This window comes from Asterias amurensis, chromosome 10 (assembly GCF_032118995.1).
Source record: "Asterias amurensis chromosome 10, ASM3211899v1".
Lineage (NCBI taxonomy): Eukaryota > Metazoa > Echinodermata > Asteroidea > Forcipulatida > Asteriidae > Asterias > Asterias amurensis.
The window spans coordinates 6,611,057-6,634,264 of NC_092657.1; the positions used below are offsets into that span (position 1 = coordinate 6,611,057).

General features: G+C 39.2%; 1 protein-coding gene across 3 annotated transcripts in view; it reads left to right on the top strand.

Moving 5' to 3' along the window:
• The window catches only part of LOC139943033 (oxysterol-binding protein-related protein 11-like), a 31,208-nt gene extending 9,487 nt beyond the window's left edge, over positions 1 to 21,721 (top strand). For 2 of the 3 annotated variants that reach the window (XM_071939849.1, XM_071939851.1), the window contains exons 6-17: positions 2,298 to 2,531; positions 3,085 to 3,269; positions 3,789 to 3,889; positions 4,113 to 4,243; positions 5,474 to 5,559; positions 6,866 to 6,947; positions 7,325 to 7,475; positions 9,291 to 9,401; positions 10,974 to 11,134; positions 11,491 to 11,607; positions 13,209 to 13,370; positions 14,405 to 21,721. In XM_071939849.1, coding sequence (XP_071795950.1) covers positions 2,298 to 2,531; positions 3,085 to 3,269; positions 3,789 to 3,889; positions 4,113 to 4,243; positions 5,474 to 5,559; positions 6,866 to 6,947; positions 7,325 to 7,475; positions 9,291 to 9,401; positions 10,974 to 11,134; positions 11,491 to 11,607; positions 13,209 to 13,370; positions 14,405 to 14,527 — 1,644 coding nt within the window. In that variant the 3' untranslated portion in view covers positions 14,528 to 21,721. The remainder of the gene's footprint in view (positions 1 to 2,297; positions 2,532 to 3,084; positions 3,270 to 3,788; positions 3,890 to 4,112; positions 4,244 to 5,473; positions 5,560 to 6,865; positions 6,948 to 7,324; positions 7,476 to 9,290; positions 9,402 to 10,973; positions 11,135 to 11,490; positions 11,608 to 13,208; positions 13,371 to 14,404) is intronic. The other variant, XM_071939850.1, reaches the window with a different exon arrangement.
• The last annotated feature ends 1,487 nt before the right edge of the window (positions 21,722 to 23,208 follow it).

Below are 23,208 nucleotides of genomic sequence, written 5' to 3' on the forward strand. Positions count from 1 at the left end.
TAAAAAATACCTTCATGTCCAGTTCAAATCAACGATCTTTGTGTGAAGAATCCTTACTCAATAATGCGGTCGAACAAGGCTATTCAGACACTGAGATCGTATTTTCGTTCGAACAATGCCGCAATCCCCCAGACGGTCCAATTATTCCAACAATGCTGCAACGTGTTTATTCCCCATGACCGTGCTTTCATTCTATTAATGCTGCAATGCGTCTAGCTTTCGAAACATTAACAGACGTCGGCGGCGTTTTTCTGTGTGGCCGGGTATTCGTTCCGAAAACGATTGACAGTCAATAACTTCATACAAACGTCATTCACCCAACCTCTATTGTGTGGTAAACTTTGAGGGTTTTTAATGTAGAGAACAACGATCTCTGAAGTGTGCTTTAGGCTGAATATTTATTGCCTCTTTTTAGACGTTTGCTTTTAAAAAGTAGTATGAGAACGTAGCATTATCTTACTAGGATATGATTTGTCTTTGTTTGTAATGCCAAATAAAATAATACAACACTAGCCAAAAAAAAATAGGGAAGAATTGATTTTATTGAATTATTTTATTGCTTCAAAACTTCGGGTAGGAACGGTTGTTAAAATAATGGTTGCCCTCGCATGAAACTTGCCTGTAAAATCAACGATGTCCAAGTTCAGACTCGAAAATCTCTCAAAATGACACAGAAAATTAGCCCCAAAACGCAACCGTTCCGAAGTCTGTAAACACGCAACACAAAAGCAGATATCACGCCTATAGTCGTTGTTACTGTGCGTGTGACAATAAATACAAGAAAAATTGAACGCTAGAGGGCGTTTTGGAACTATGTAATAGCGTGAGGTTAAACGCCCTCTATTGGTAAAAATTACGCGAACCAGCAATAAACGCATTGAGACAAGACTCGACGTGTCTGGGCTAGACTGGGGCCCTGTCTTTATCCGCAAGGATAAAGACGGGTCCCTGCCGCTAGATCCAGTGATTCCCATTGGATACACTGAACGTGCAGTGACATAGATGCCCAAATAGTCACTGCTCTCAAGTCCGCAATGGAATTTGACTGCGTATCTATACATTCAGGCTATAGACCTTTCTTTTGCAACGTCACAGCCCGAGTTTTTGCCAACCCAGATTGGAAACTATGGAAAGCCGTAAGAAAAGATCGCTATTATTTGGTAACAATGTAACCAAATTTGTTGATTTTGTTAAAAACAAAACAAATAATTATGAGAGGTATTTTATTTAATTGAAAGTTTGCAGAAAATGCTGAATTTGGTTAAAAATTCTGTTTTTAAGATTTAGTGTTTTACTAACATTCGGCCGACCATGCCAACCAAGGCGGTTTGTTTATCAACAAAAGAAAGGTCTATATGTCTCTGGGGGCATGCTTGGGATCCGCACAGTCACGTGGGAATTTTGGCGCATTTCCAGGCAGCGCAAATGCGAGGGCGTAGCGCAACCCGTCGGCGAACATCGCTCAATACGGTGCCCACATATTGTCTCCAACATCTGTTGTGCAATCTCGAGATTGAGCAGCGCAATCCACAGTGTACATGTGCATATTAATGTGCATGCAGCCGACATCCCGGCCGTACGATACATTACTACAAACACACGCTACGTCCGTCTGTCGTTGCAATGTATCTGTATCAGCAAGGTTTCTCTTTGTGGGATGTCGGATGTCCAGGGAGGCATTGTGTTCATGTTGCAAATAAAATTAACTTCAGACAGTGCGTGGACCATGGTTTCTGCCCGCTGGTTGGGCCGAACTTTATGTTATTAACAATATACAGCGTTGGCTGATTGGATAAAGGTCGGTATACGTAGGTTCTCAAAGGCAACAAGTTACGTCTTTGTGTCAGTGTACCGACACCGGGTGGCGCCAGGTGTTCTTTTGTGTGCGGTTAAACGTGCGCCTTGTGCGGCGGTGCGCCTTGTCTGCTGACGTTTTAATTTTTTGGGGTCATTTTAGCGTCCTGCGCCTTGTCCGCCGAGCGTCTTATCCGCAGGAAAATACGGTACTTGCTGAGGTGCAGTAGTTTTTGAGAAATGGGTAAAACATTGCATGTTTATATGCCAAAGTTCGTTAATACATTTTACATGCTAAAACTGAGACGAAAATTAATTTCAGGACATTGTTTTACTCATTTATCAAAAACTACAGCCCCTCTGCTCAGCAAGTAATATTTTAAGCTTTCTGCCAGGTGGTTTCATTATTTGGTAATTTGATATCACCATAAAAATTTACATGTTGTACACATTGTACAAAATTCGTTTGCATTTTCAAATTATTTGTCTATCTTTTGTTATAGTCTCTATGCGACACCACGCCTCCCTCCCCTAGCAGGGGGTCCAACGACTCGTTACATGGACTGTCTGGGATTCGGCGTCACCAAGCCCCACGACACACCCAAACCAACTCTCAGCAATCCTACGCCAGGCCAGCGTCATCCTCACTGTCAATGACCCAGGAGTCACTTTACAATGCCAGAGACATCATAACCATGGCCGAAGAGCAACAGAAGATGCTGGTCCAAGCCATGGAGGTATGTAAACAGTACATGTAGAACTAATATAAGTGGCGTGTCGTGGCCGAGCGGATAAGAGCACCGAACTACTGCCCTGTTGTTTCTGATCAGCATAGAGTTAGTTCGAGTCACGGTCGTTACACTTGTGACCTTTGAAAGCAAGACACTTAACCATGACTGCTTTATCCTTCGGATGGGTTGAAAGCCGCTGGTCTCATTTGTTCTGTAACACCTGTAACAGAACCCAGTGCACTTTTCAAAGTTTATGAATTGATTTGACTTTTATTAGTTTGTTAATAAGTACTACATGTGCATTCCCACATTCTACGCTAAACTAAAATAGTTGATAAAACAAAATCTCACCAACGTATAACTCCAAGGTTGGGACCATAATGGTCCCGGAAATTTGAATTTGCTTGAGGCTTGTGCAGTCTAAAACCCCATTTTTCTTAATGGTTGAGAGATCTAGAGTTTGTGAGCAGACACAGAAAATACTGGGCTTTGCTTATAATCAGTCGAAGTTTGCGGTAACACCACGCTTTGCTTTATACTTTTTTTTTTTTTATTACAGTCACTGCCATCGTCTGGGCACCCTGTCAACTCCTTAGATCATGACTGCCTTCTCCTCAAGTCCACATCACAGTCAACTATGGGATGCCTAGAGGACTGCCTTAACATCTTGCAGAGGCAGGATATCGCCCAAGGTCATAGGTCATCTGGTGGGATGGAGCTGCAGAGGTCAATGGCTAATATCAGGTCAGAGCTGATTGCCGTCAACTTGAGTTTTAAAGAGCAGGTTTAATTCCCAATAGTTATGGGCATATATACCTAATGTGTCTTAGTCGAGCAGATAAGAGAACTGGACTCAAGCTGTGACGTTTCTGATCATCAGAGTGTGGGTTTGAATCCCAGTCATGACACCTGAATTCTCAAGCAATACACTTTTCTGTGTCCTTCAGATAGGATGTAAAGCTATGCATGTAGGTCCCGTGTGTTTTGAAATGCGTATCAACGAACCCAGTACACTTATCCTGGTTTGAATAGGTGAATGGTTAGATGGGAGACCTTTCCTTGTATTAGCATGGTTTGGGTAGCTAGTCTGGGGGGTGTGTGTAGTTTTGTTATCAAATGTTTCCTTTCACACATGAATAACGATCCAAGCAATTTTGCTGTAAACATGTTAAACATTGTTTGCGTAGGTCTTGATAGACACGATTCTGTGTCAAAGTGTTAGCAACTTATTTAAATCGTATGCTTTATCTAATTTATACGCAGTCTTGATCTTCACCCGACAAATCAACCAGACGAGGGCGCTGTCAATGCTGCCCATCATCCTGTTACAAATGGGGAACCCGATGGTTCTCCTAGCGTCTTAGGTAAGTTTATGTCATCATCAGATTGCCAATCATAGGATGGTGTGAATTCGGTGCTCTTATCCGCTCGGCCACGACACCCCACCCCACACCATCCTGTAACAGAATCAATCAAACATCTACTGACAGTCTCAAAAAGTTGCGACTACTCCTTTTTTGCATTTTGTAACAGAATCAATAAAACAAGTTTGGTAGTGACAGTCTCATTTCATGGGTTTGATTTTAGCTATCAATCCTGAGGATGAGGTTGTAGAAGGAGACGGGGATGAGGATGAAGATATTGGTGGAGTGGAGGAACATAAGAGCATCATTCTTCATTTGCTCTCACAACTCAAACTTGGCATGGATCTTACTAAGGTAAGTTAATGTGATTTGTCCCTTCATAACAAGTCTAAATAATGGAATAAAAGGGTAGCGACGAGTTCTTAACCGGCCATTTACAACCGTCAGGGTCGTGGTCGTGTGATAAAGGCCCAAACTGTTTAAAACCTTGCAGGGTCGTGGCCCTGCTACAATGTATAAAGGCCCACGCCGAAGAGCGAGTCACTACTCTTTTATTCCCATTCATAAATGTCTTTTTGGTTGAAAGGCGTAATAAAGTAAGAAACTCTTACTGAAAACTTGTTTGTTTTCAGACGTCTGAGCTCTGCACTTGTGGTCTACTTTTATGATACAGTTTTAGGATATGCACTCGTGCGCGTAATGTATCCTCGTATCCATGGGCTAATGGCTGCAAGATCAATCACCCTGGGGATTCATCTGAAAACAACCGGTTATAAACAGCTCCAACTGGTCATTATCAACCGTTTGGCCAAAGAGTTAAGAACATCGAATTCAAACTCTGGTGTTTCTGATCAGCAGAGTGTGGGTTCGAGTCCCCAGCCGTGCCACTTGTGTGCTTAAGCAAGACACTTAAAGGAACACATTGCCTTGGATCGGTCGAGTTGGTCTTTGAAAAGCGTTTGTAACCGTTTGTTGTAAAATGCATATGAGTAGAACAATAGAAAGTAGAATACAAAGATCCACACAAACATGCCTCGAAATCGCACGGTTTTCCTTTTACCTCGTCGACTAACACGGTCGGCCATTTATGGGAGTCAAATATTTGACTCCCATAAATGGCTGACCGTGTTAGTTTGTACAGTAAAAGGAAAACCACGCAATTTCGAGGAAAATTTGTGTGGATCATTGTTTTCTACTTTAAAAACATCTTTCTAACCATATGCATTTTAAAAAAAATGGTTACAAACACTTTATATAGACCAACTCGCCGATCCAAGGCAACGTGTTCCTTTAACCATTGCTTTGTCCTTCGGATGGGATGTTACGCATGTAAAAAAAAACCAGTGCACTTATCAAAAAAAGAGAAGGGTTCGCCCGGTGTTCCTGGCTGTAGCTGCTGAATGCGCCGTAAACACCTTGTAAACCTTTATAAGGTGCTACACAATTGGGTCTCAGAATCCATCACTGCAATATATTTCTGAAAGTCTACTCAGCGCCTTGAGTACCATTTTGGTAGATACATGCGCTGTATAAGACTTTGATATTATTATTAATTGTTTCAACCATCTCTCTACACTGCTCTAGGTTGTTCTACCAACATTCATTCTTGAGAAGAGATCACTCCTTGAAATGTATGCTGATTTCATGGCTCACCCGGACATGTTTGCAAGGTAAGCAACTCAGTATACTAAAGAGTAGGCGTCCCATTCCCGAGTGAAAGGTCCTTAAGCATATCACGTCAACTAACTATCAAACAAACCGTAGCATACAGTACAGTGCGCGCTCGCCGTCAAAATGTGGTCGCGAGAATAGGACTTGACGAGGGTGTTTCATACATTTGCACGATTGAAAGGCATACAATAACAAATAAATAAACAATATGCAAAGAGACAATAGTAAAAAATTGCAAACCCCCAAAATAAGTTAAAAAGCACCTGGCGGTAATTGTAGGAATCATTGTTAGTCTTTTTCAAAATAACGTCGGTAGAGAATTTAGGTTAGTTTGTTTACTTAGTTAACTAACCCCAACCTGTAGACCAAGTTTGTGCAAGGACTATTGTTAACCATTGTTTGACTAATTTGCCTGAACTCTGTCTAGTTGATGCTACTGTAGTTGGACTACGCTAGTCGACTATTTGGAACCAACCTCCTGGGCATGGTCGCATCGCTGGTTGCCAATAGCCAGTTTCATAGCACAATGCAGAGTGGACTAATAACAAAATGATAACGGCGTTAAGTTGCCGGTCCCCCTGAGATGACATGACAAGAGTCGTTTGCACTTCAACCTCTGTGCACATGGCCTATGTACGCCACTAAACAACCACTCATTATAAAAGGAACATTACAGAATTGGTTTTGCTAGCAAATAAGTTGCTGGCAGTGTAAGCACTTAATGTAATCCACTAAAAACCTAAACTGACAAACCTGTAGAAGTTTGAGATCGATCGACCTTCTGGATCACGAGAAAAAAGTGAAAAACCAATTACAAATTTTGCATTGCATCGATGCCAAAACAAAAATGATTAAAATGCTCACTGAGCGATAAACTCCAAACGCGCAGTTAGATTTTTTATTTCTCATCAAATATGAAATTTCAGACAGAAATATTTCAAGGGATGTTTTTAACTATCATCATCATTACATCGTGTTAGTTTTATGTAAATCTGAGGTCTTCATGATTTGTGTTTCTTACCAATTCTTTAACGTTTCTTTAAACATTTATCCTTCTGCGAAATTTACCCTATTTGACAACTTTGTCATGATCATCAAGTCTAATGATGCATGTATTAAACTCAAATTTAATCCAAAACTGAAGCTCAAATCTGTTTCTGGGTTGGGTCGCCAAATCATGCTCTGCTAGAAACTTTTTAAGTCAAAAATGTACATCAATATTGCCAAGTCTTGGGATATTTTTATCCACCTTAGCAATCCGTTTTTCTGTTATTCATTTATGTTTTATTTTGATTATTTCATCAGAATTCCCAGTTTACCGAATGCAGAATCCCGTATGATGGCCGTTGTAGAATATTATCTCTGCTCATTTCACGTCGGCAGAAAGGTGAGAATTAATTATATTTATTCAGTCATCGACCCTCTTGCTGTGTAAGATTGATTTCTCTCTATTTAGAGCAAATAAGCAATTTTTTATTTTATTTTTACTTTTTGTATGCAAGTCGCTAGACACACAATACCTAAAGGCCACTTCAAGGTGTGGGCTACAAACTACTATTTTTCCAGGGGCAGTTGCCACCTACTCCTAGGGCTGAAACAAGGTTACCCCTTTACAGTCCACACGGATGTAGGTTTGGGTATCATCCATCAGAAGCCTGGCTGGTAGAGCAGAAGGCACGACCTCCCCAACTTTAGGAAGCAATCATGAATTGGTGTCTTGTTATGGACGCAAGTGTCACAACTGAACTTTTTTTTAAATTCCAGGGCTCAATTGCCAAGAAGCCTTACAACCCGATCATCGGTGAGACGTTTCACTGTTCATGGGACGTTCCTCCTACTCCCAACCAATCAGAGGGCAGCTCTGATAACTCCAGAGTGACCTTCGTTGCGGAACAAGTATCCCATCATCCTCCTGGTGAGCTCATTAATTGTTTAGAACTTAGGTCTTCTACTTCTACTTCTACTTTACTACTTGACAAAGTCCCATGATGGGATATCATGCCAAGATTACGCACACGTTTGACCGATGAAGCAACTAGGGTAGATTAAGAGTGGATTTGAACTGGGAGAGCGGGGCATTGACAACAGGCAGTGGAAGATTGTTCCATGCAGGGGTAGTTATTGGGAAAAAGAGTTTTTGTAGATGTTGGTGCGGGGTGAAAAGAGATTCTATTTCAGTGGATGGTAACTGCTTGTTGATTTACCGGGGGGAACAAGAGTCAGAAAGTTGAGTTGAGATCCGATACATCATTGTAAGACTGGCATTTCTCCTTATTTCATAGAGCTGATGAACAGTAAGAAAATGTTTCTCTTTGGCAGAATCTTTTTTTTTTAATGTATGTCACAGTTTAGCAAAAAACTTAAAGGAACACGTTGCCTTGGATCGGACGAGTTGGTCTATAAAAAAGCGTTTGTAACCGTTTGTTATAAAATGCATATGCTTGGAAAGATGTTTTAAAAGTAGAATACAATGATTCACACAAGTTTGCCTCGAAACTGCGTGGTTTTCCTTTTACTGTGCGAACTAACACGGTCGGCCATTTATGGGAGTCAAAAATTTGACTCCCATAAATGGCCGACTGTGTTAACAACAAGGTAAAAGGAAAACCGTGCAATTTCGAGGCATGTTTGTGCGGATCATTGTATTCTACTTTTAAAACATCTTTCTACCCATATACATTTTATAACAAACGCTTTTCAAAGACCAACTCGACCGATTCAAGGCAACGTGTTCCTTTAAGCAGCCACCTTAAAGTGATCCCCAGGCTGCAGGTTTCCCAGGTTGTATGATTAACTTGTGATCCGCTGCTACACGACAGCTTTGTATGGTTCTTACTGACTGGCACCCCAAACAAAGATATAAACAAAATCCCCCCCCCCAACCAGTGTTCTCCACAAAGTTGAAGGCCCCCCTGCCAAAGAATTTGCTGCCCTGCTAAAATAGTTGGCCGCTCTGCCAAAAATGAAGATAAAAAGACTAGCTCTAGCCTGCATTTAATACGATCAAACTAGTGACCGACAAGCCATCACTGACTTCCATACTGCAGCATCTGAATTGCAATCGTATTCCAAGGGTTTTGAGGTTTTTGGCGTGACGCACAATGCAAAATGTATAGCAAATTCTACGTTTTGAATTACTTTTTCAAATAAGGTTGTTCAGACCAAAATGGATGTCAATCATTCTCGGCACGTTAAACTGAAGGTTATTGGTTCACATCCTGATCTACTCAAATTTGTCTTTGTTCAACCCTAACATAATATGGTGTTATATGGTGTATATATTATTATTTTTTTTTTTTGTCGGGTTCCCTTAACTACTAATCAATAATGGTATTGTATGATCAATCGCTACAATTGAAGGAAGCCGACTAATTATGAGAACGTGTGTGCACTTCAAAAGCGAGCAAGTTGTCAAGATCGTTGAGAAATTTCACACTCAAAAATCATTTGATTTTTACCCAAAACTTGTGATGTTTTTTTGAACAAATCCAGGCGTAGGGCTATCTACAGAAGCATTAGATCGGTAAGTTTCATTATGCAGATCGTTGCAGAAAGTTGTTTTCCCCAAAAACTGAAAGAGTTTGATATCAATGGTGGGGCCAAGGATACGAAGTGGATTTGACCAATTTATGGGGCTAGGTGTTTATATGTACTTAGAATCTTACCATTAATGTGCACACTTTGTGACGCTCTCCTGCTAACCCCGTGTTTTTTGTATTTGTCTCCTCAGTGTCTGCATTCTACGTGGAATGCCCCAACAATAAGATCTGTATGAATACATGGATCTGGACTAAGTCTAAATTTCTTGGCATGTCCGTTGGTGTCAACAATGCAGGGGAAGGTGAGTGCAGGATTTGGCATTTATTACTTTTTTGAGACTCGCTGGCTGGATTGATGAGAGTATGATGCCAGCTGGAGTCCCAAGACTTGAAGTTAGAGTAACATTTTTAAATCACCCCTTATAAATGTTTTTTTACCCACAAACCTTTGCACCGGCCTCAACTTAGCTGTTTCAGAGAGCTGCTTAAAGACACTGGAAACTATTGGCAATTGTCAAAGACCAGTCTCCTCACTTGGTGTATCTCAACATATGCATAAAATAACACACCTGTGAAAATTTGAGCTCAATCGGTCGGCGAAGATGCGAGATATTAAAGAAAGAAAAAAAAAACCTTCTTGCACCATGGTCACACAAAGTTGTGTGCTTTCAGATGCTTGGTTTCAAGGGACCTCAAATTCTAAATCTGAGGTCTCAAAATCAAATTCTTGGATAATTACTTCTTTCTCAAAAACGACGTCACTTCAGAGGGAGCCATTTCTCACAATGTTTTATACTACCAACCTCTCCCCATTACTCATAATCAAGGAAGATTTTATGATAATCATTATTTTGGGTAATTACAATTAGTGTCCACTGCCTTTAAAGCACAAAAGATACAGACCTGCCAACTGTCCTGAATTTCCTGGGACAGTCCCAGTTTCTGAGTTTTGAAGACCCTAAAAATCGTGACGATCCCGATTTCCCAAGTTTCTCGATATTATTTTTAATGCGTAAAAAAGTTACTGGTGAATTACTGAGAACGCATCTAGTTGTATCTGAGAGTCAAAAAAATTGTTCCTTGTCACAATAAATGAGGGGTGCGATGGTAAAATCCAATAGCGAGACTGTTTTAAAGTGCGTAAAATGGTTTGACAAGTCTTGATTTTCACTAATGTGGCTGAGATCGCTCGCGAATATTAACGCATGCACTGGTCCTACTATTTGCTGTTAACTTAACCACTTCGCAGGTGGTAGGTATGGATTAGTCTTTACCCAAGACGCCAGCGATCAATTAACATGAAGCGCAGTGAGTAATACACTATGCAGTACATATCACTGATGTCTTGGGCCAAGACTATTCCAAATGCAGGAAAGCGCCCTCTGTTGTCGATGTTATATAAGCCCTGTGGAAACGCAATATGGCGGGTGACAGATTTGCTGCTTAGAGATAATTTTTTCACAAGAAAAAAACTCAATTTTATAACCGAAATGTAACCTAAAACTTATGAAAATTCTCTTTTAGCTATTACTTTAGAGTTTTATGCCTCTTTTGTGGATTTTAAATGTATTTTGGAGGAGTTGACGGCGAGTTGACAGCACCAAACAAGTTGACAGCGAGTCAACAGTAATTCGTTGTTTCACTTTTCATCACCAAAATAATTGGCCTCAACCCTCTTTCATTTTGCAATTTGAAACATTTCAGGTTGCATGATTGGTTTCATTATAATGACCTGTGTGTATTGAGTAGAGGCATTCAAATCCATGTTTAGGGTGTTTATTTCAAATTGGACCATAATAGATTATGTCAGCATGAAATGTTTTAGTCTGAAAAACTTACATTTTTAATTGGTACATGTACTTTGTAAACATTAGGCACTATCCACGACATGGTGCATAACGAAGACTACACGATGACGTTTCCAAGCGCGTACGGGCGCTCAATACTGACGGTTCCCTGGATGGAGTTAGGAGGCAGGTGTACAATACACTGCGCACAGACGGGGTACCAGGCAGCAATAACCTTCCAAACTAAGGTGAGACTAATGTCAAAGGTCAAATTCTGGAAAGCTGTTAGCTGGGCCCAATTTCATGGCTCTACTAACCACTGAATTCTGCGCTTACAATCTCAATTCACTTGCACGGCAATCGCTGAAGTTTTGCGCCAGCCTTGTAAGCGTATAATGCCTGCTTATGTGGAGTACGCACGCGCACAAGCCAAAATTCCCTAGTTACCTGTGAGATACGCTTGATGTAAGCGCGGATTCCATGCTTCCGTAACCCCGTATTCTTTGCTTACGGTAATAAGCAGAGCCATGAAATTGGGCCCTGTTTAAATATTTATTTCTTTTTTAGTTTTTGTTATGAACCCAAATTTTTGATTGCATTTCAGCCCTTTTATGGTGGGAAGGTTCATCGTTTAAACGCTGAGGTGAAGAATCCAGCCAGCACCATCATCTGCAGAGTGCAAGGAGAATGGAACGGACAGCTAGAGTTCTCATATACCAGTGTACGTTCACTTTATCTATCAAGGGAACACGACGGTTGCCTTGGGTCGGTCAAATTGGTCCATGAAAAGCGTTTCAAACCTATGTTATAAAAACACCAATGGTTAGAAAGATGTTTTAAAGGAACACGTTGCCTTGGATCGGACGAGTTGGTCAAAACAAAAGCGTTTGTAACCGTTTTTTATAAAATGCATATGGTTGGAAAGATGTTTTAAAAGTAGAATACAATGATCCACACAAGTTTGCCTCGAAATTGCGTGGTTTTCCTTCTACTGTGCGAACTAACATGGTCGGCCATTTATGGGAGTCAAAATTTTGACCCCCATAAATGGCCGACGTGTTAGTCGACGAGGTAAAAGGAAAACCACGCAATTTCGAGGCATGTTTGTGTGGATCATTGTATTCTACTTTTACAACATCTTTCTACCCATATGCATTTTATAAAAAACGGATACAAACGCTTTTCAAAGACCAACTCGACCAATTCAAGGCAACGTGTTCCTTTAAAAGTAAAATATAATGATCCACACAAATATGCCTCGAAATTGCGTGGTTTTCCTTTTATCTTGCAAGTTAACACGATCGGCCATTTTATGGAGTCCTTGAACTGCACAATATGGCCTGCCGTATTACGTAGTTCACCGCATATAAGGAAAACCATGCAATTCGGAGGCATATTTGTGTGGATCATTATAATCTACTTTTAAAACATCTTTCTACCCAATATGCATTTTGGAACGAATGGTTTTCAAACGCTTCTTATAGACCAACTCGCCCAATCAAAGGCAACGTGTCCCTCTAACCACTTTAATTAGCTATGTTAGCTATTATCAGTTAAAGAATTGTTATATTATAAACATTTTTTGCATTTATTTTACTTTTTGACCAAAAAGTGTTGATGTTTTTGACCGAATGGGTATTTATGAATGGGAATCAAAGTGTGTTGAATCCGTTTTCAACTAGTGGTTTAAACCCGCCGAGGCCTGGTTCTTGATAATTTACCTCGACTTCGACTCCGTAAAATTATCAAGAACCAGGCCTCGTTGGGATTAAACCGCTAGTTGAAAACCTCTTCACCACACATTGATTCCGTTATTAAAATACAGATTTACATTTTTTTTTTCTTGGTTTTAATTAACAGAAATTCTAAAGAGCAGGGAGGAAGGCTTCTGGTTTCTTTTTCAATTTTTTTGAGATAATGTCTGGTAGATTTATTGCTGCGTCCTTCGCCTGGGACTTACAGCCGTAGGTCCTGTGTGTTGTGTAATACACATAAAATAACCCAGTGCACTCATCGTAAAGAGAAGGGCGTTTTCCCCGGTGTTCCTAGTCCCACAGGGAGCCCTAGGGGCCAACAGGGGCCCGTTTTCATACTTTTAAGCACAAAATTCTGCTCAGGATTACCAACCAAATTTCCAACCATGATTTTCAGGATAAGCAAACAACAGCTGAATACCAGGAACAAACAATATGCATCAAATGGAAATATGGTTGGTAATCCTGTTTTTATCAAGGTAGAAATTTCATGCTAAGCAATTTTTTATGCTGAGTAGCTCTGCATGCCCAGTATTTATATCAGGGACTTTGTATCCGCTCTCCGCAGGGTGAGAAGAAAGTGATTGACACCACCAAACTAAGCAGCATACCCAAGAGAATACGACCTGTGGCTAAGCAAGGACCGTTTGAATCACGACGCTTATGGCAGAATGTAACAAACAGCCTCAAGATTGGAGATATTAATACTGCTACAGAACACAAACGATATGTGAGTACACCTGAGATGAACAGGGCCCATTTTTATGACTCTGCTTACTGCCGAATTTTGCACTAACGCTCACGATTCCCCGACTAACAAGTGTCGATTTTCTGCGCTAGCCTTTTAAGTACGCACGCACAGAAGCCGAAATTCCCTGCTAACCTGGAAATCCGCTTGCCTTAAACGCGGAATTCCCTGCTTCCATGAGTGTCGTTTCCTTGCTTATGGTAAGAACAGCCACGTAATTGGGCCCTGATGTTTTGAATCGCATTGCTTTTTCTGTTAATTTGGGGTTGAACAGATTGTTTCAGCAATAAAGTAAGAACAGGTTGAGTTTGTTTGTGACATCAAAATAAACAAAAACAGACATTTTCATTTATTCAATTTGTTAGAAAATTAAGGTCAACACTCGCTTCACTCCAGGTTGGTGTTTGTTTGTGCATCAAAGCAACCCCATACTCTTGTTTTATTATATTCATCCTTGGTATTGCTTTATGTTTTTTTTTTTTGCTTCACTCAAACATTGCATGCATTTGTCATTATTTTGTATACAAGTATGGAAATGAATGTGTATCTGAATTGATTAAGCCATTTGAGAGTTAGATTTTAACAATGTCAGGTACAATGACTTGCTTAGTCACAAGTTACCGCTTACATTTGAATTCCTCAGACTACAGAGACGGTTGCTATGTCACATGACTTGGGGCAAGCTTTCGTGTAGCAACCTCCAGATGAGCAAACCCTGGTACCATTGTGCCATACACATCCATTCAGAATTGTGTGTATGGGTGTTCAAGAGACCATCTCTTACAGAACTTAGCGAAAGCTTGTCTCTAATCATGTGACAAATGTAGCAACTGTCTCGATTAGTCTGGGGAATTCAAATTGAAGTGGTAACTATTGATCAAGCACGTCATTGTACCAGACAATATTGGAATTTAACACGCAATGACTTATTGAAACTACATTTTAGTCATCTTGCTGGAAAATGTACACAGAGTGGGAGGGTTAATATTGAAACTTTTGCACCTCACTCTACTCAGCTTGAAGAGCGCCAGCGGCAAGAGGAAAGGGAGAGGAAAGAGACCAAGAGCGACTGGCAGACCAAGTTGTTTCAAAAGAAGGACGAGGGATGGCAGTATTCGCAGCCCCTTGAGGTTCAGTAACCACAAGATCCAACGAGACGAGATCGGTAAACGCTCTTTCGCATTTTAGACTTTCCGCTGCAAATTGTTAACTTACTGATTTTAAAGCTGTGTTCGCATTGGACTTACCGCAAATTGTACCAATACGAAGGCCAAGTGAGAATAGCCTTTAGCTTACCAGGTTTGTAAATAGACCGATCCATTAGGCTCCGCCCACCCACACGTGTGAGCAAAAACACGTGAGCCTCTCCTATGCCATTCTGCACATCTCAGCCGTGCGGGCCAAGCATACAGGCACGTATGTGGGACTGTATTTTGTCAGACTTTTGGCTGCGCAATGGGTTGTGATTTGCCAATACGCAATGGGGGGAGCTTAATGGATCGGTCTGTTTTGCTGCCACAGTGCTGTTAAATTAACAGGGCGATTCAAATCTCAGTAACTTACAAATGTTAACTCAACAGGGACAAGAAGTCCATCATGTCCATGCGAACGTACCATTCCGGTAACTTATTGAATAATATGGTTACCTGCATAGTCTGTGACCAAAATTTTCAACCTGGTAAGTAACCTAATTCAGCTTATTCCAAGTGCGAACAGCTGTTAACTTACCGGCCCGGTAAGGTAACCTACCGGGCTGATAAGTTACCAGACCCCAAAGTCCAATGCGAACGCAGCTTAAGATTTGGGCAAGATTTCAGATTTCAACAGTAGATGCTTTGAGAAGAGATGAAATACTTTCAGGAGAGTGTTGGGTAAACTAGAATGTTTTATAATCAGCAGCTTTATTACCACCCATGTCACTTTGTTTGCAGAAAGAGTAACCTTGTGCATTCCAGGGCATTCTCTGGCAGGCAAGAAACTACACGGTTGATATATAAGAAATTTTACATTTTGTATTGTAATTTTAATTACATAAGAGTATTGTATAAAGCATAATAAATGTTGTCTAAAATAATAATTTTCAAAAAGGTTTGAAAATGTGTCGCCTTTTGGAGTTTAAAAAGTAAGTAAACAATATTTTGGTTGGTTGTAAACTCCTTTTTTGTTTTATGAACTTTAAAAGTACAATGTTAAAATGTTTAATACACAACTCTTTATTTTTGTCGGAAGAATTAAAGACAGTGGACACTATTGGTAATTGTCAAAGACCAGTCCTCTCACTTGGTGTATCTCAACATATGCATAAAATAACAAACCTGTGAAAATTTGAGCTCAATCGGTTGTAGAAGTTGCGAGATAATAATGAAAGAAAAAAACCACACTTGTCACACGAAGTTGTGTGCTTTCTGATGCTTGATTTCGAGGCCTCAAATTCTAAACTTGAGGTCTCGAAATCAAATTCGTGGAAAATTACTTCTTTCTCGAATACTACTTCACTTCAGTGGGAGCTGTTTCTCACAATGTTTTACACTATCAACCTCTCCCCATTACTGGTAATAAAGAAAGGTTTTATGATGATAACTATTTTGAGTAATTACCAATAGTGTCCACTGCCTTTAAGTCATTCTTTTGTTACTTAAATCCACCTTTTTAGGACAATTTATTATTCTACTTGTACTCACCAAATCACACTCTTGTTGAATAGGGAAAGGTATGTTTGTACATTTATAACAAACAAAAATAGAAAGTAGAGATAAATTATATACAAACAATAAATGTTTTTCATTCATGCAATAGTGCAAATATTTTCATGAATAAAAATATTTGCAATATTGCATTGAATGAAAAACATTTGTTATTTGTTTTATATAACATCCAAGTAGATCTTTGTCATTTTGACTGAAGAATACAACTTTCACTACAAATAAAGCGTAGGAATAGGCCTACAATTTCTAATTGTTTCTTATGTGCCTTGCAGTAAAACTGCTGCATTACCAAAGACACGCGCACACAGTGATGTTTTACACACTGTGCAATAGTACTAATCGGATGGAACGAAAATGCACTGAGAATGGAACAAAAAATGCACGCTGAGTGACATAGCGTGCTATAGTACTTTTATTTGCTATCACGTGACGGACAATTCTCCAATCAAATGACAAGGATCTGCTTGGGTGTTTTATAAAACTTTTTAATTTGCTTTTTAACAATAACGTAGCTGTGCAATATGAAAATAATTGCAGGTCTATACATGGCTCAGGTTGTATTTATGAGGACGATATGATGTAACTTTGTATTAGAGTACAAATTTTGCCCCCCCCCCCCCACCACCACCACCACCACAAAAGACCTTTTCACACTACAACAAATCTGTGTATTGGACACGAGTCTGACTCTCGTTACATTTTGTGACCTTTTCATTGTACAAATATCCAGCTTTGACAAGTAGAGTGTTCAGTCCGCGTCAAAACTGGTTGGTTGAGGCTTTTCCACTGATGTAGCAAAGAAGCTGAATTGGGGTTGGGCAGAATGAAACCAGAGGGCCTGGAGAAAAAAAAAACTCCAGGCATTGGAGTAAACCAACGCACAACTCTAATAAAGCCCAATTCATATTGTACCTGCGAATAAGATGCTATAATTTGAGGTGAATTTGACGCCACCTTTGGGGTTTTTCTTTTCGCTGCCATATTCACAAGAGAGTTGAGCACAACTCAGCTGGTGGGAATTATTTGTTGCAAATTTGTGACGTCAACATTCGTATCGCATTTTCATTTGCAAAAAAGTTGAACCGGGCTTTAGTCTGGTTTAGAACCAGGGCCACACTGGTGAGAGGATACTTTGGGCATTTGTCATTTCCAGCAATCTCACCAAACTGCTAAAATATCCCCCTTTAACATTCCAAGAATTATTAATTTCTGCTTGCTTTTTATTTCATTTGACTTCTTCAAATTTGCCCTCTGGCAGAATTGAGGGGCGGGGGGTGGGGGGGGGCAATATGTTTGTAATTGTTGACCCATGTTCGCTCTGCTCTAGATATATCATGTACCATCAAATTCAATTTGTATTCCACCCACGGAGAATTTGCATAAAATTATCGGAAATAATTGTATTTCATTACAAGTAAAGTGTTATTTAATCACGCGGTATATTCGGGCGGCAGTAGGCGCCGACAGGTTTAACAAAATATCTTTTACTTTTGATGATTTGTGTTAATTTAGTTTACTGTCCCCTGATTAGCTCGATAACTACATGTAGCCCATAGGCGCAGTGTCCTTCATGTTCATGCATTATCACCCGGGACTGCATATACATGTAGAAAACTCTATTGGATGGCAGTGTTAATAAATACCATATGGGATAACATGCATGAGAAAAGTTGCTCCCTATGCGTCCCAATCCACTGGCTCCAAAAACATAGACTTCCATAAGTCTTTTGGCAAATTAGCTGCATCTTACAGTATGGACAAACCTTTTACAACACAAACAAGAGGAGCATGTTTATCATATCAAAGACAATTTAATACATGATGTAGATGGAAATTTGCATCAGGAAAAGACAATTTAGTTTCACAAGATGCATTAAAAATACAAATTTTCCCATTAACACTAAAACGGTACTTTGTTTCTTCTGGGGACCCCCTCTTGAAAAACAATAATAGAAATAAACCTGAATTAAATATTGTCGAATACTGTGTATGATTTGAGGAATCCAGTTTGTAAGCGGAACGTACTAAATACTTTCTTAAAGTCTTGCAGGAAATTATCCATGGGCATATTACTACAGCAACCCATGACCGTGGCAATCTGACCACGGAACTCTGGAAAGTACTTAAAACACACATTGGGTGAAACACAAATAATATTCTTAATCCCGGTGTGAACTTAAGATCTGCATCTATTTCTTACAGTTAAAATCAAGCAGCTTGTATTGTATTCCTTTTGTTTTAAACATGGAATAACAATTAAAAGTTAATTGAGATCTTCTTGTTCTCTGATCTGCCACTGTCATAAAACTAAGACCAAATTTCTTAAAGGTCTGGGTACTTTTTGTAAGACACAAAACACAATGTCCACAGATTTACATTAAATTTACCTGGTTTAAAGACAGTGATGATAGTAAGCTTAAAATATTACATATTAAGGTGCTGTAGTTATTGAGAAATGAGAAAAAACAAGTCATGGAAATAGTTTTTGTCTCAGGGAGACAAAAATTACTTAAGAACACATTTTCAATGATGACAATGTGTACTCATTTCTCAAAAACTACACCACCCCAGCAAGTAATATTTTAAGGGAAGCCTTCTACTATCATTATCTTCAAACTGTGTACCGGTAAGTTTAATGAAAATCTGTGGATATTGTGTTTTGTTATAAAATTGATTCATGCTTATTGAGAGATCCTGTTAGCAATTTATACATTCCTAAACACTGCTTACTGTAAGCAAAGCAGTAGGCACACTAGATTGCCAGCGTGTTATTGTATGCACCCAGGTTCCTACTTCAAGCGAATTGGGAAAGGGAACAATTTTCCCTGCCAAACAATTCGGAATCAGCTTGAACATTATTGACTTGACCATAAATGGAGACAGTTGTCTTCATGCCCTTTGCACATTATGTCTAGTAGCTTTGCAAATTAGTCTTAAATTAGAACTGTTTATAATGTAAGTATAGTATAATAATATATGTAAATATGTAAATGAGATCAATGAGAATTACTAATGAATATTTATAAGAAGGTGCTTATTCTTGGATGATCAGGAAGTTAGACAACGACAAGCTTTGCCTTTCCCATGAAATATGCGTATTACATTCGCGAATGCAGACACGCTATTGGTTGGCAGACATCATAGAGAGTTGTGCACTAGGCACACGCACAAGGGCGTGTGTTTACACCACCATGGACCCCATACAAAAAGGCGCATTGTTGTCTTATTTAACAGACCAATATTGTTCAGGCGCATGAATTTTGACATTTCATTGGAAAGGTCTATGTAGGGAGGGTACTTTGGGGTTGTGTCGTAGAGTTATATATAAGAACTAGAGGGTGCACGGGTGATGCTTCTTGCACAAAGGCGACGGGACCGCAAGGAGACACGCGCGCGCCATTATGTACGCGCGTTGAATATGAAACACGTTGGAGTTTGTGTTTATTGAACGCTACGTGATGCTGTTTTGTTCAACTTACAAAATGGCCGCACAATTGTACAAACACACGCTGTGGGATGCCAGTTTTGTCAACTTGGCCGCCTGCGCGCATGCTGGAGCGCGTATATAGGCCAGTGCGCCCTCTAGTTGTTATATATAACTCTATGAGTTGTGTTCAGTATCAGCAACTAATTGGTTGTACCTGAATGATTTTTTCAGCAAATTATGCAAAGCAAAGTAACTTATTCATATTGAATATGTTGGTTGTACTCTGAATGCTAATTATATATTGAGTACCAATTGAGGATTTTTGAGTAGCAATTGATACATTTTGTTAAACATACATCCAGTCCTGCTTGCAGCTGTGTTATATCATCAGAAGATAAAATCATTCGCTGATGTCACAGTGTATGGTTTGTGCATCTGAGATGTGACTTTGTGAATCTGATGGCACTGGGCATACTGTGTCATTGTGTGAACATGTAATTATTCTATTCATTTGTTACATTTTATTTCACTTTCCCATCCTATATTTCATAAAGTACACCGTTTAAAGGGACTGGATGGGTACTTTTTGTAAAAACACAATGTCCACAGATGTACTTCAAACTTTTTTCCCACAGTTTGAAAATAATGATGGTAGAAGGCTTCCCTTTAAATATTACTTGCTGAGGTGCTGTAGTTTTTTAGAAATGAGTAAAACAAGTCACCAAAATAATTTTCAAAACGTATATTTGTGACATTGTTTCACTCATTTTTCAAAAAACTACAGCACCTCCACTACTGTAGTAATATTTTAAGTTAACGGAACATGTTGCCTAGGATCGGACAAGTTGGTCTATAAAAAAAAAGCGTTTGTAACCGTTTGTTATAAAATGCATATGGTTGGAAAGATGTTTTAAAAGTAGAATTCAATGATCCACACAAATTTGCCTCAAAGTGGTTTACTTTTTACTTTGCGAACTAAAAAAAAATTTACTCCCATGAATGACCAACCATGTTAGTCGACGAGGTAAAAAGGAAAACCGTGCAATTTCGAGGCATGTTTGTGTGGATCATTGTATTCTACTTTTACAACATCTTTCTACCCATGCATTTTATAACAAACGGTAACAAACGCTTTTCAAAGACCAACTCGACCGACCCAAGGCAACATGTTCCTTTAATTAAGCTTTCTACCATCATTATATTCAAACGGTGTAAGTTTAATGTAACCTGTGGACATTGTGATTTGTGTTGCAAAAAGTACCCAATTTCTTTTAAGAAACTTGAGAAAATTGAAGAATCTTTTTGGTCATACTTGACATAAAAACATCGAAAATATGGTTTATGTTTTGTTCATGTTGCAAGATTAATTTTGTTGTCAGTCTGCAATAAGCACAAATACTATTCTGTTGACTTTGTATGTCCAGGTTGGGTCTATGAGCATCAAATTCAAGTTCTGGTGGTTTAAGTCATCGGAGTATTGGTTTGTCTCCCACTCACAACACTTGTGTCCAAGGCAAGGTGTTTAGCAAGGTGCTTTACTATAATTGCTTCTCTTCACCCATCCAGGGGTATAAATTGGTACCTGTGAGGGCAGAGATGGTTCTTGTGATTGATTTAGCTTTGTGTAATGTGCTACATATATTTATCAGCGCAGGCTGTATACTCCCAGGGAGCTGGGATGGTGTCATGGCCCAAAGACCAGGGGTCGATTTCACAAAGAGTTAGGACTAGTCCCTAGCCTAAGAGATATCAAAAACGTACGGCTAGTCCTAAGTTAGGACTAGTAACTCGTCCTAACTCGAGATAAGACTAGTCCTAACTATTTGTGAAATCCACCCCTGAATGTTGAAGTGCAATGAGTGTCACTTAAAAAAAAAAAAAAAAAAAAAAATTATTAATCTTAGCTGGAGATGGAATGTCTTTAGACAACAATGCAGTACCCGCTGCTAAAATAATAGGATTTGTACTGAGAAAACGCCCAACAATATTGGTGAGCAATTTATACACAAAAAGCAGAAGTTTATTGGTTACAAATATATTATTTGTGTTTGTGTATTTTGTGTTTTTTTCTTGCAAAATGTTACAATATTACTCACTTATTAAAAACCTGATAACTTAGTTTTAATGCATAAATTGATCCGACTTTCATTGTGTATTTGTACAAATTGATATTAACGTTATGGATAAAAGTCAATAAAATATTGAAGCACTTGAGAGAGTTGTTTTTATACGTTTCACTTTTAGGACAAGAATGCGATTTTGCAAACTTAGGGTCATGTCACATGAGGCAATTTACAGGCAACCAGTTCCCTGCAATCTCCAAGAAACCTCAAGGGAAATTGAAATGATTGTTAAAACAACTCTTCTCTGAGAACTACTGACCAAGGGCGTCGTGACCATCTAATATCATTCACTGAATTAAAAGTGTCTTTAAGAAAAGTTCATTGAACATGTTGAATATTCAAATCCGGCCAAAAGTCAGACCTACATGTATAGCATCTTTCATTTTGACAAATCAATTCGACAGAAAACAAGAAACAAGTATTATAAGATATGGAAAGGTCTGTGGTAACACCATGTAATAACTATCTTTAATGAGTTGGGGTGGTTTTGAAAAGAACCGTTGGTTTCAACTCGACGTTTCGATCAGTATGCTCTGGTTGTCTTCTGGAGAAATAGAGCATACTGATCGAAGCGTCAAGTTGAAACCAGAACCGCCCCAACTCATTAGAGATAGTCATTACATGGTGTTATCGCAAACCTTTCTATATCGTATTATTTCCACCATGCAAAGTTTCAAATCCTACTTTTTTTAAGTATTATAACAGGAATAACTTAAAGGAACACGTTGCCTTGGATCGGTCGAGTTGGTCTTTGAAGAGCGTTTGTAACCGTTTTTTATAAAATGCATATGGGTAGAAAGATGTTGTAAAAGTAGAATATAATGATCCACACAAACATGCCTCGAAATTGCATGATTTTCCTTTTACCTCGTCGACTAACACGTCGGCCATTTATGGGGGTCAAAATTTTGACCCCCATAAATGGCCGACCATGTCAGTTCGCACAGTAGAAGGAAACCCACGCAATTTCGAGGCAAGCTTGTGTAGATCATTGTATTCTACTTTTAAAACATCTTTCCAACCATATGCATTTTATAAAAAACGGTTACAAACGCTTTTGTTTTGACCAACTCGTCCGATCCAAGGCAACGTGTTCCTTTAATAGACACGCGAAAGGTTTTAGAGCTTCTGGTGACTTGCACTTCCTTTCTTTATGCTTTGCACCCTATAAACAACAAATTTCCATTTCTTAAGACCAGTACAGGCATATGATGTTGAGAAATTCAGAGAAAAGAGTTGTTTTGACAAGATGAATTTGAACCTTTGAAAAAAAAACAGTTTTGTGACCAATGGAAAAGATGCAGCATCCTAAACGATGGGCAAAATATACCGTGCATACAACTTTTCTCAGCCACGTTCCGCGCCTTTCCTTGAAAATGACAATTTCAAGAATTAAACTCAAAAGGGTGCTCGGGAAAGTTCTTAATAAATGATGGAAAACCTAAATAAGGAAAAAACTGCCGATTAAAATAATTTCAATTTCCCCTAAAGGTTTCGGGAAGAGGTTTATAAACTTCCAATGTGTATCGGCCTACACGTGGCATTCAAAAAGCATCCGCGCATAG